A 12,336-nucleotide genomic window follows, 5' to 3' on the forward strand; every position below is an offset into this window, starting at 1 on the left:
CATTGTGCTGAAAGGCTACATCCAATCTTCCCAACAACCATGGAAGTGGTTCCGTAATTATCCTCATTTTACTACTGAAGAAACTGGACTCAGGTTAAATAACTTGCTGAAGTCACGCAGATGGCAAGTGTCAGAGATAGGATTTAACCCAAGTCTGACTCCAAAGTCCATATTCTGAACCACCAAGCGAAACTATTATTTTAAAGATGACTATCACCGATCTCCGCCACGGCCCTCCCCCTGGGTTACAAGCCGGCCAATATTCCCCGCGCCGACGCGTGCGCAGACTCCGCCCGCCGCCCCTCCCTTTCCCACGTGCTTCTCAAATTGCGCAGGCTCTCTTCTTGTCGGAGGCTGAGCCGTGGAGCAGGCGCGGAGGTGGTGTCGGCGCTGGCGGGGCCTTGGGCACGCTTCGGGTAGCCAATGCGCGTGCGCGGGGCTAGAGCCACAGACCTTGGGGGAGCACAGAGATGGCGGCCGCCGGGGGAGCTTCGTCTGAGCCGGCGGTTTCAGAACAGCCGGCGGAGCTATCTGCCGCGGTGCGGGCGAGCATCGAGCGGAAGCGGCAGCGGGCGCTGATGCTGCGCCAGGCCCGGCTGGCGGCCCGGCCTTACCCGGCGACGGCGGCTGCGGCTACCGGAGGTTTGGGCCCGGGCGGCGTCTGCCCCTTCTCTTTCCTTGCGGACCAGGGGCAGCGTCTTGGGTGTGGCGTGCACTCCCTTCGCGTTTCCGCCCAGACCCTCCCGCAGTCCCAGGTGCGGGGGGTGGGGGTGGGATCCGCTCAGCGGGCCTTGTCACAGCGGGCTGTCCGAGGCCACAGGGCGACTCCTGACTCCCAGCCCTGGCCTTTCCTCCCTGCTCCTGGGCGGTCCTTAGCTTGGGAATGCAGCCGCCCTCGCCGTCGGGAAATGCCAGCCAGTGCCTCAGTTCTCCCTTTCTGCTCTCTTCCTGCAGCTTCCACCGGTCCCAGGGGTGGTTTTTGTGTAAAGCTTTTAGACCTTGTAACTTATTTAACTAGTGGTCCTGCACCAGCTTCCCTCAGTCATCCATTTAACACAGGGTGATTGAGTGCATATTCCGTAACCGTCGCAGTGCTTGCTCCGTGCTGGGAGCAAACAGACGTTAGCTGCTGCCTTCGTGGGGCTAACAGAGTGGCACCTGTTGTGCTTCACGTTTTTCAAATTGGCTGATTTGATTCTTCACGTTTTTCAAATTGGCTGATATGTGAGAAAATAATTAGGACAGGGTTTGGTATCCGTGTTTTACTGAGGTGGTAACTGAGGATCAGAAAAGGAAAGGGGGTTTGCTCAGGTGCATCCCAGTAAGTGCAAAGGTTAATCAGGACTAGAACTCGGGTCATCTGACCCTGGATTCGGGGCCTTTCCTTGTTCTCCAGCTGCCTCTGCTATACTAGGCATCTCTCTCACCCATAGGAAGAAAGGCTGTTATTCTTGTTTGGATTTCATCTTTCCCTTTTCTTAGGGCAGCCCTTGGCGGCTTATATTTCTCTCTTTGCCTATCATGTATGTGTCTATCATGTAATTCTCCAGTGGGGTCAACTAATAATTTTCCTCAGGGAAATACAGTTTGGTTGACATGTGGTTCTTCAGGACCACCTCTATAATGTGAAGCACAGGTGTTCCTAAATCTATATCCATACTGCGTGAGCAGTTGAGCACGGTCAGAGCTGTGTCATCCACTACCCTTTTTCATCAGCCAGAAGTAAGGAAGAGTGAAAAGAGCGAGCTGCGTGTCTTGATATTCATACTGACAGTGAACCTGCAAATTACAACCAGTTTTAATGGTTCTGGTCTCATCCTTTCTGCTTTATAGTGGTTTTCTTTTATTCCTTTGCCAAGTTGAATCATTCTAGGGTCAGGACAAAAAGTTGTCCATCTGCATTGATTAATTCATATTCATTATTCCATAAAGGTTTCTAGATCTGTACTAAAAGACCGTGGAACACGGGTGCAAAATAGAGCATAAAGTGGTATTAAACTAAATGTCTGATAACGGAAAGCAAGGTAGCATGAATATTTTGTTAGAATTCTTAGTATTTGCCAAAGAACTGAACTGTGTTACAGCATTGTATACAACCTGCTGTGCTTCAAGAGTTGGGTAGGTGCTGAGATTTTTAATCTTTGTAGTACTTTTATTTCAGCGTACTGTACAGTTTTCATTTTCTGTGTGTGCTATGACATGCCATGAAAAAACTGAGAAGAACTTGAGTAGAATGTGTTGCTAAGAGTAGTGCTAAGGGCCTGGGGAAAAAGCAAGGCATAGCAGTAGAAAGAAATTGGGCTTTGTTTTTGGCATGATTTACCATTGTTCAGTATCCTGCTCAGATTATGGTCTTGATTACTCCAGCTTCCCTTCTTAATTCTTACTGCACTCATGAATGATCATTCTAATCATTTGCTACACTATTCATGAAATCAAAATCATATTCTGATACATTCATTGATTTCTATCCAGTCAGTAAATATTCGTGGAATGCTTAACTATTTTTCAGAATTACGGAGATGAAAGCACTCAGTCTAATGAAGGGATGTAGAGATGGACAGACAATGTAGTAGAATATGAGAATTGCTGTTAACTGTAGAAACAGGCTTATACTCTAATTCCTTTATTTAATAAATTGAGGCCAGAGAAGGGGAGTTTAGACTTAAGCAAGATAATACCTACTAAATTTATCTTAAAAAATTAGTTATAACATTCATACATTACTGTAAAATGCACTCATCTGAATTTTACCTATGTGAATACTCATGTCAATACCACAGCAATCAATATACTGTACAGACACTTCCAGAACCTTAGAAGTTTCCCTAATGGCAGTTCTTAGTCAACCATTCACCCTCAGAAGTAACTATCGTTCCGACCATTTGATTAGTACTGTCTGTTTTTGAACATCATATAAATGGAATCATACAGTAACTGGTTTCTTTTGCTTAACATAATACCTGAGAGATTCATCCGTGTTGTTGCATGTGTTGGTAGTTGGTTCATTTATATGTTCTGTAGTACTCTTTTAGGTTGTTAATACCATAGTTTTTCCATTTTCCTTTCGATGGAAATTTGGGTTGTTTCCAGTTTGGGGCTGTTATGAGGAAAACATTTGTGAGCATTTTTGATATGGTAGACATATGCACTCATTTCTATTGTGTACATGCCTAGAGATGGAATTCTGGGTTATAGGGGAGATGTATATTTTAACTTTAGCAGGCATTGCCGAACAATGATTATATGAATTTAAAATCTTACTAGCCGTGTGTGATAGTCCCAGGTGCTCCACACCCTCATCACCTGGTATTGTCAGTCTTCTTCATTTTGAGTATTCTGGTGGGAATGGTGATATTTCAATATGGTTTTAATTTGTATTTTCCTAATTACTTATGATGATGAGACCTTTTTCATGTGGTTACTAGCTGTTTGCATATCTTCACTTGTGAAGTTTCTCTTCAGGTCTTTTCCCTTTTTTTAAGTTAGGCTATTTGTCTTTCACTGGTTTATAGGATTTCATTATGTATTCTGGATGAGTCTTTTGTCAGATATACATATTGCAAATAGCTTCTCCCGATTTGTATCTTGTCTTTTTACTCTCATAATAGTGTCTTTTGATGAATAGAGGTTCTTAGTTTTTTTTTTTTTTTTTTTGCTGTACGCGGGCCTCTCACTGTTGTGGCCTCTCCCGTTGTGGAGGACAGGCTCCGGACAGGCAGGCTCAGCAGCCATGGCTCACGGGCCCAGCCGCTGCTCGGCATGTGGGATGTTCCCGGACCGGGGGCACGAACCCTTGTCCCCTGCATCGGCAGGCGGACTCTCAACCACTGCGCCACCAGGGAAGCCCAGGTTCTTAGTTTTAATCAAGTTCAATTTGCAGTTTTTCTCTTACGGTTAATACGTTTGTGTCATGTTGAAGAAGTTTTTGGATACCTCAAGTTCATTGAGTTATTCTCCAATATTCTCTTCTAGAAGCTTTATTGTTTTACCTTTTACCCTTTACATTCAAGACTATGATCCATTTAAAAATTGTTTTGTGTATATTGTATGAGGTAGAGTCAAAGTTCATTTATTGAAATAACCATCTTTTCCTCACTGTTTTGTAGTACCTTTGTCATAAATCCTAGCATCATTTATTGCAAATATTATCTTTTTCTCACTGAATTGTCTTGGAGCCTTTGCTGTAAGTTAAGTGACCAGATATGTGTAGGTCTATTTCAGGACTCTCTCTTCTACTATCAATACATTGGCCCCTTTGTTTTAGTACTATACTGTCATAATTACTGAAGCTTTGTAGTAAATCTTCAAATCTGGTAGTGTAAATCCTCCAGTTTTGTTCAGGATTATCTTGGCTATTGTGTATTCTTTGTATTTACATATAAATGTTAGATCAGCTTGTCAGCTCCCATTACTCCTCCCGCGCACACACGTGCGTTCCCACCCCCCCCCACCCCCCCCACCCCCCCGCCACTGCTGGGGTTTTGAATGGAATCACATTGAATCTTTAGGTAAATCTGGGGAGAATTGACTTAGATTTCTCTTAGTGGTGTTTTCAGTATAGAGGTTTTACACACCTGTTCCTAGGTATTATTTCTTGATTCTTTTGGATATTCTGTATACATAATCACATCATCTGTGAATACTGTTTTAATTCTTTCCAGCCTTTTTGCTTGTCTTGTTTTCTTGCCGTAGTACAGTGGTTGGGACCTTCATTATAATGTTGAATAGAAGTGATAATAGTGGACATCCTTGTCTTGTTTGATATATATTAAATTTTTAAAAGTTCCTGTTTATGCACAAGGGAACATAAGGGCTTACCTAGTTCATTTGTTGACCACTCTTACTTTTTGTAGGCGTGGCTAATGTAAAAGCAGCCCCGAAGATAATTGACACAGGAGGAGGCTTCATTCTGGAAGAGGAGGAGGAAGAAGAACATACAACTGGAAAGGTTGTTCATCAACCAGGTAAAGTGTGTTTTCAGAAAATAGAAAATAGATACCTAGGTTGGTCATTTTGAGTAACATGCATAATTCTTTGCAAAGTGATGCTAGAAAATGGCTTTATAAGAGTGATAAAATATGGCAGTTTTGCTAGTAGATTAAAAATGAAACAAATTTGGCAATGATTCATTTAACATGTGGTTTGTGTACTTAGACTTGATGCTCCCTGTTTTATAATAGGTAGGCTGATAGAATAAATACTTAAAAGTATCTTGAAAGGCTGAAATGAGGGACTTGAATGCAAGACATAAAATTTAGGTCTTTTCTTTATGTTTAGAGGAAAAAAAGTGGTCTGTAAAGTACAAGATAGGTCTGGCATAAAAAAAATAATAAAATAACTATTATCTAAGGTTAAAGTTCTGGTAAATCACATATATCTATATCCATGCATCCTCTGGATGAGGGTACTTTCACACTCTTTGAAAAAGATAGTTTTACTTGATCATAAGTTTGAAGCCAGTAGTGGAATATAACAGCTTAAAAAAGCTATTCCAGTTTTGGTTGTAGCATTAGAAGTGTTGTGTATTCATCAAGGTAGGTAATAATCCTGTTCTCTTTTGTGTGTGTCTAAACTATTGTTTTCAGAAGCTGACACCTGAAGGATTAAAATACTTAATTTTCAGTTTGGGTGCCTTATTTTTTTTTTTTTTTTTTTTTTTTTTTTTTTTTTTTTTTTTTTTTATGCGTTACGCGGGCCTCTCACTGTTGTGGCCTCTCCCGTTGCGGAGGACAGGCTCCGGACGCGCAGGCTCAGCGGCCATGGCTCATGGGCCCAGCCGCTCCGCGGCATGTGGGATCTTCCCAGACCGGGGCACGAACCCGTGTCCCCTGCATCGGCAGGCGGACTCTCAACCACTGCGCCACCAGGGAAGCCCCTGGGTGCCTTATTTTTTTTTACCATCTTTATTGGAGTATAATTGTTTTACAATGGTGTGTTAGTTTCTGCTTTATAACAAAGTGAATCAGCTATATATATGCATATATCCCCATATCTCCTCCCTCTTGCATCTCCCTCCCACCCTCCCTATCCCACCCCTCTAGGTGGTCACAAAGCACCGAGCTGATCTCCCTGTGCTATGTGGCTGCTTCCCACTAGCTAGCTATTTTACATTTCGTAGTGTATATATGTCCATGCCACTCTCTCACTTCGTCCCAGCTTACCCATCTCCCTCCCCGTGTCCTCAAGTCCATTCTCTACGTCTGCGTCTCTATTCCTGTCCTGTCCCTAGGTTCTTCAGAACCTTTTTTTTTTAGATTCCATATATATGTGTTAGCATATGGTATTTGTTTTTCTCCTTCTGACTTACTTCACTCTGTATCACAGACTCTAGGTCCATATACCTCACTACAAATAACTCAGTTTCGTTTCTTTTATGACTGAGTAATATTCTACTGTATATATTGGGTGCCATATTTTATGAGGGCTACTGACAAGTGTATATGTCCAAAACAGGGTGGTCAAAATGGAAATATTGAAATTGGCATGTGAGGAACAGTTGTCAAAACTGGATACGTTTAACTTAGAAACACTTCAGCTGCCTGCAAATGCAAGACATATTCCTCTGTGGAAGACAGATTATACTTACTGCGATTTGCTCTGGAGGGGAGAATTGGAACAGTGGATAGCAGTTACAGTGCGGGAGATTCCAACCCAGTATAATGAACTTGTACTTTGCACTAAATAGGGTGTTGGCACATACATCATGTGAGCCAAACCATGTGGAGTGCTGCCTCTAAATAGCAAAGCATTGGAGGGGTTCAGAGATTGAGAGACCACTTGAGCAGGATATTGTAGAAAAACCCTGTATCAGGAGGGAATGCCTTGAATTCAGTGACCTGTAAAGTCCTTATGATTCTATGGATATGAAGATTCACTGTAACTGTTTTTCTGTAGATTCCTGAATCCACCACGGGCTTATAAAGCCCTGTTCATTTAACAGGTCATGCAACAAACATTAATTGAGAACCTACTGTAGTGCCTTTCTGCTTGACTGAGGTATGTATGTGGCATGTGTCATATACTGTTATTGACGGTAGGGCTGCTGCTTGCAGTTAGCACTCTGGTAACGAATTTGTGCAGGGTAGAAAAGGTGTCTCTTATTCACAAGCTGGCCCCATACAGGGAAAGCAGGGAGAGGCTAAAGAAAGAGAGCACTCCAGATTGGTAGGTGGCAGTTTTAATAAGCAAGGGAACTTTCTTACGAGGCTTGTCTTGGGTGGCTGTGAATTGAGTAGATCTCCGCACTCGCTCGCCAAATCTTAAAGTATATGTAGAAGCTTTCACTGGGTTCAGTTGCATATTCAGTCCACATGGTCTCAACAACACCGTACGCTCTCAAGGCTGTGTCCTTGAAACAGCTCCCACTGTGGGAACATGGGGCAGAATGTACATCCCAAGGAGAGAAGAAGAGAGAGTGAGGAGCCTCTGATTGCCCAGGTCCAGCTCACAGTTTAACCGGTGGTCACATCCTTGATTACCTCTTCCGCAGTGTCATCTTTGGGAGAGAAATTAGAAAAAGACCCTCTTTCTCTGGGCTGACTTAGCCTGGGCCAGGGCTCATGGCTTAAAAAGTGATCATGGGCTGCATTTTGACACCTGTTTGCCCCCTTGGGCAGGTGCCTTTGCACAAGGAGCCTACTTTTATGACTTTATGTGGTTGACCTCTATGGGTAGAAGAAAACAGGGAGAGTAATTAATATTTTCTATCACTTTTTTTTTTTATAGTCAGACACTAATTTCTGTACTTGGCAGAATTTCAGACAGTCACAATGATGAAAGGGCTTGAAAAGGAAAGGAAATGGGCTTCACTAGGTTTATAAAAGTTTAGATGTCTCCATACATACTGGAGAGGGGCCCCGTGGATTAGGACACTGCAAAGGGAGATCTCAGAAAGGGGGGTTGGGGTGGAGCTTCTGCAACTCTTGACTCAGGGAGCAATGGAACCTCTCCTTTGGTAAAAAGCTAGATGCCTATGGAGAAGAGGCTGGTTGCTTCTCTGTGCTTTTCTGCTTCCTAGGACTCTTTTTTTTTTAATGTTTTAAGTTACTTACAATTGGTGCAGCTTAAAAGCTCTTTCTTTTCTTTTTTTTTTTTTAGTTATTTCTGAGATATACATTTTAAAGTAATAACTAGAATTATGACTTATAACATTATACCAGAACATATAAGATTTTTAGAAATTTCAGGTAATGTCTAAAACATTTATATTAACATACTTCCATACAAATAACCCAAAGAAAGTTTAGTATTAGTTGGTTTTTTGTTTGTTTGTTTTTTTATACTGCAGGTTCTTATTAGTCATCAATTTTATACTCATCCGTGTATACATGTCAGTCCCAATCGCCCACTTCATCACACCACCATCCCCACCCCACCGCGGTTTTCCCCCCTTGGTGTCCATACGTTTGTTCTCTACATCTGTATCTCAACTTCTGCCCTGCAAACCGGTTCATCTGTACCATTTTTCTAGGTTCCACATACATGCGTTAATATACGGTATTTGTTTTTCTCTTTCTGACTTACTTCACTCTGTATGACAGTCTCTAGATCCATCCACGTCTCAACAAATGGCTCAATTTTGTTCCTTTTTATGGCTGAGTAATATTCCATTGTATATATGTACCACAACTTCTTTATCCATTCGTCTGTCGATGAGCATTTAGGTTGCTTCCATGACCTGGCTATTGTAAGTAATGCTGCAGTGAGCATTGGGGTGCATGTGTCTTTTTGAATTATGGTTTTCTCTGGGTATATCCCCAGTAGTGGGATTGCTGGATCTTATGGTAATTCTATTTTTAGTTTTTTAAGGAAACTCCATGCTGTTCTCCATAGTGGCTGTATCAATTTACATTCCCACCAACAGTGCAAGAGGGTTCCCTTTTCTCCACGCCCTCTCCAGCATTTGTTGTTTGTAGATTTTCTGATGATGCCCATTCTAACTGGTGTGAGATGATAACCTCATTGTAGTTTTGATTTGCATTTCTCTAATACTTAGTGATGTTGAGCAGCTTTTCATGTGCATCTTGGCCATCTGTATATCTTCTTTGGAGAAATGTCTATTTAGGTCTTCTGCCCATTTTTGGGTTGGGTTTGTTTCTTTAATATTGAGCTGCATGAGCTGTTTATATATTTCGGAGATTAATCCTTTGTCCGTTGATTCATTTGCAAATATTTTCTCCCATTCTGAGGGTTGTCTTTTCGTCTTGTTTATGGTTTCCTTTGCTGTGCAAAAGCTTTGAAGTTTCATTAGGTCCCCTTTGTTTTTGTTTTTATTTCCATTACTCTAGGAGGTGGATCAAAAAAGATCTTGCTGTAATTTATGTCAAAGAGTTTTCTTCCTATGTTTTCCTCTAAGAGTTTTATAGTGTCCGGTCTTACATTTAGGTCTGGAATCCATTTTGAGTTTATTTTTGTGTATGGTGTTAGGGAGTGTTCTAATTTCATTCTTTTACATATAGCTGTCCGGTTTTCCCAGCACCACTTATTGAATAGACTGTCTTTTCTCCATTGTATATCTTTGCCTCCTTTGTTATAGATTAGTTGACCATAGGTGCGTGGGTTTATCTCTGGGCTTTCTGTCTTGTTCCATTGATCTATGTTTCTGTTTTTGTGCCAGTACCATCTTGTCTTGATTACTGTAGCTTTGTTGTATAGTCTGAAGTTAGGGAGTCTGATTCCTCCAGCTCCGTTTTTTTCCCCTCAAGACTGCTTTGGCTATTCGGGATTTTTTGTGTCTCCATACAAATTGTAAGATGATTTGTTCTAGTTCCATAAAAAATGCCATTGGTAATTTTTTTTTTTTTTTTTGTGGTACGCGGGCCTCTCACTGTTGTGGCCTCTCCCGTTGTGGAGCACAGGCTCCGGACGCGCAGGCTCAGTGGCCATGGCTCACGGGTCCAGCTGCTCCGTGGCACATGGGATCCTCCCGGACCGGGGCACGAATCCGTGTCCCCTGCATCAACAGGCGGACTCTCAACCACTGCGCCACCCGGGAAGCCCGCCATTGGTAATTTGATAGGGATTGCATTGTATCTGTAGATTGCTTTGAGTAGTATAGTCATTTTCACAATATTCTTCCAATCCAAGAACATGGTATATCTCTTCATCTGTTGGTATCATCTTTAATTTCTTTCATCAGTGTCTTATAGTTTTCTGCATACATGTCTTTTGTCTCCCTAGGTAGGTTTATTCCTAGGTTTTTTATTCTTTTTGTTGCAATGGTAAATGGGAGTGTTTCCTTAATTTCTCTTTCAGATTTTTCATCATTAGTGTATAGGAATGCAAGAGATTTCTGTGCATTAATTTTGTATCCTGCAACTTTACCTAATTTTGTATCCTGCAACTTTACCAAATTCATTGATTAGCTCTAGTAGTTTTCTGGTGGCATTTTTAGGATTCTCTATGTATAGTATCATGTCCTCTGCAAACAGTGACAGTTTTACTTCTTTTCCAATTTGTATTCCTTTTATTTCTTTTTCTTCTCTGATTTCCGTGGCTAGGAGTTCCAAAACTGTGTTGAGTAATAGTGGTGAGAGTGGACATCCTTGTCTGGTTCCTGATCTTAGAGGAAATGCTGTTTGCTGTGGGTTTGTCATATATGGCCTTTATTATGTTGAGTTAGTTTCCCTCTATGCCCACTTTCTGGAGAGTTTTTATCATAAATGGGTGTTGAATTTTGTCAAAAACTTTTTCTGCATCTATTGAGATGATCATATGGTTTTTCTGCTTCAGTTTGTTAATATGGTGTATCACGTTGATTGATTGCGTATTTTGAAGAATCCTTGCATCCCTGGGATAAATCCCACTTGATTGTGGTGTATGATCCTTTTAATGTGTTGTTGGATTCTGTTTGCTAGTATTTTGTTGAGGATTTTTGCATCTATATTTAGCAGTGGTATTGGTCTGTAATATTTTTTTTTTGTAGTATCTTTGTCTGGTTTTGGTATCAGGGTGATGGTGGCCTCATAGAATGAATTTGGGAGTGTTCCTTCCTCTGCAGTTTTTTGGAAGAGTTTGAGAAGGATGGGTGTTAGGTTAGCTCTTCTCTAAATGTTTGATAAAATTTACCTATGAAGCCATCTGGTCCTGGATATTTGTTTGTTGGAAGTTTTTTAATCACAGTTTCAATTTCATTACTTGTGATTGTTCTGTTCATATTTAATGTTTCTTCCTGGTTCAGTCTTGGAAGGTTATTCCTTTCTAAGAATTTGTCCATTTCTTCCAGGTTGTCCATTTTATTGGCATAGAGTTGCTTGTAGTAGTCTCTTAGGATGCTTTGTATTTCTGCAGTGTCTTTTGTAACTTCTCCTTTTTCATTTCTAATTTTATTGATTTGAGTCCTCTCCCTCTTGATGAGTCTGGCTAATGGTTTATCAATTTTGTTTACCTTCTCAAAGAACCAACTTTTAGTTTTATTGATCTTTGCTATTGTTTTCTTTGTTTCTATTTCATTTATTTCTGCTCTGATCTTTATGATTTCTTTCCTTCTGCTAACTTTGGGTTTTGTTTGTTCATCTTTCTCTGGTTCCTTTAGGTGTAAGGTTAGATTGTTTATTTGAGATTTTTCTTGTTTCTTGAGGTAGGCTTGTATAGCTATAAACTTCCCTCTTAGAACTGCCTTTGCTGCATCCCATAGGTTTTGGATCATCGTGTTTTCATTGTCATTTGTCTCTAGGTATATTTTGATTTCCTCTTTGATTTCTTCAGTGATCTCTTGGTTATTTAGTAACGTATTGTTTAGCCTCCATGTGTTTGTGTTTTTTATGTTTTTTTCCCTGTAATTCATTTCTAATCTCATAGCGTTGTGGTCAGAAAAGATACTTGATGTGATTTCAGTTTTCTTAAATTTACTGAGGCTCAATTTGTGACCCAAGATGTGACCTATCCTGGAGAATGTTCCGTGCGCACTCGAGAAGAAAGTGTAATCTGCTGTTTTTGGATGGAATGTCCTATAAATATCAATTAAATCTATGTGGTCTATTGTGTCATTTAAAGTTTCTGTTTTCTTATTTATTTTCATTTTGGATGATCTGTCCATTGGTGTAAGTGAGGTGTTAAAGTCCCCCACTATTATTGTGTTACTGTCGATTTCCTCTTTTATAGCTGTTAGCAGTTGTCTTATGTATTGAGGTGCTCCTATGTTGGGTGCATATATATTTATAATTGTTATATCTTCTTCTTGGATTGATCCCTTGATCATTATGTAGTGTCCTTGTCTCTTGTAACATTCTTTATTTTAAAGTATTTTATCTGATAAGAGTATTGCTACTCCAGCTTTCTTTTGATTTCCCTTTGCATGGAATATCTTTTTCCATCCTCTCACTTTTAGTCTGT

General features: G+C 40.8%; 1 protein-coding gene across 3 annotated transcripts in view; it reads left to right on the forward strand.

Moving 5' to 3' along the window:
- The first annotated feature begins 342 nt into the window (after nt 1–342).
- The window catches only part of XPA (XPA, DNA damage recognition and repair factor), a 34,897-nt gene continuing 22,903 nt past the window's right edge, over nt 343–12,336 (forward strand). For 2 of the 3 annotated variants that reach the window (XR_004350499.1, XM_032636059.1), the window contains exons 1-2: nt 343–642; nt 4,857–4,967. Coding sequence is in view for 2 of the 3 variants with exons in the window: in XM_032636059.1 (XP_032491950.1) it covers nt 471–642; nt 4,857–4,967 (283 nt within the window). In the remaining variant the exon portion in view is untranslated. The remainder of the gene's footprint in view (nt 643–4,856; nt 4,968–12,336) is intronic. The other variant, XM_032636058.1, reaches the window with a different exon arrangement.

Source organism: Phocoena sinus, chromosome 6 (genome assembly GCF_008692025.1).
Source record: "Phocoena sinus isolate mPhoSin1 chromosome 6, mPhoSin1.pri, whole genome shotgun sequence".
NCBI lineage: Eukaryota > Metazoa > Chordata > Mammalia > Artiodactyla > Phocoenidae > Phocoena > Phocoena sinus.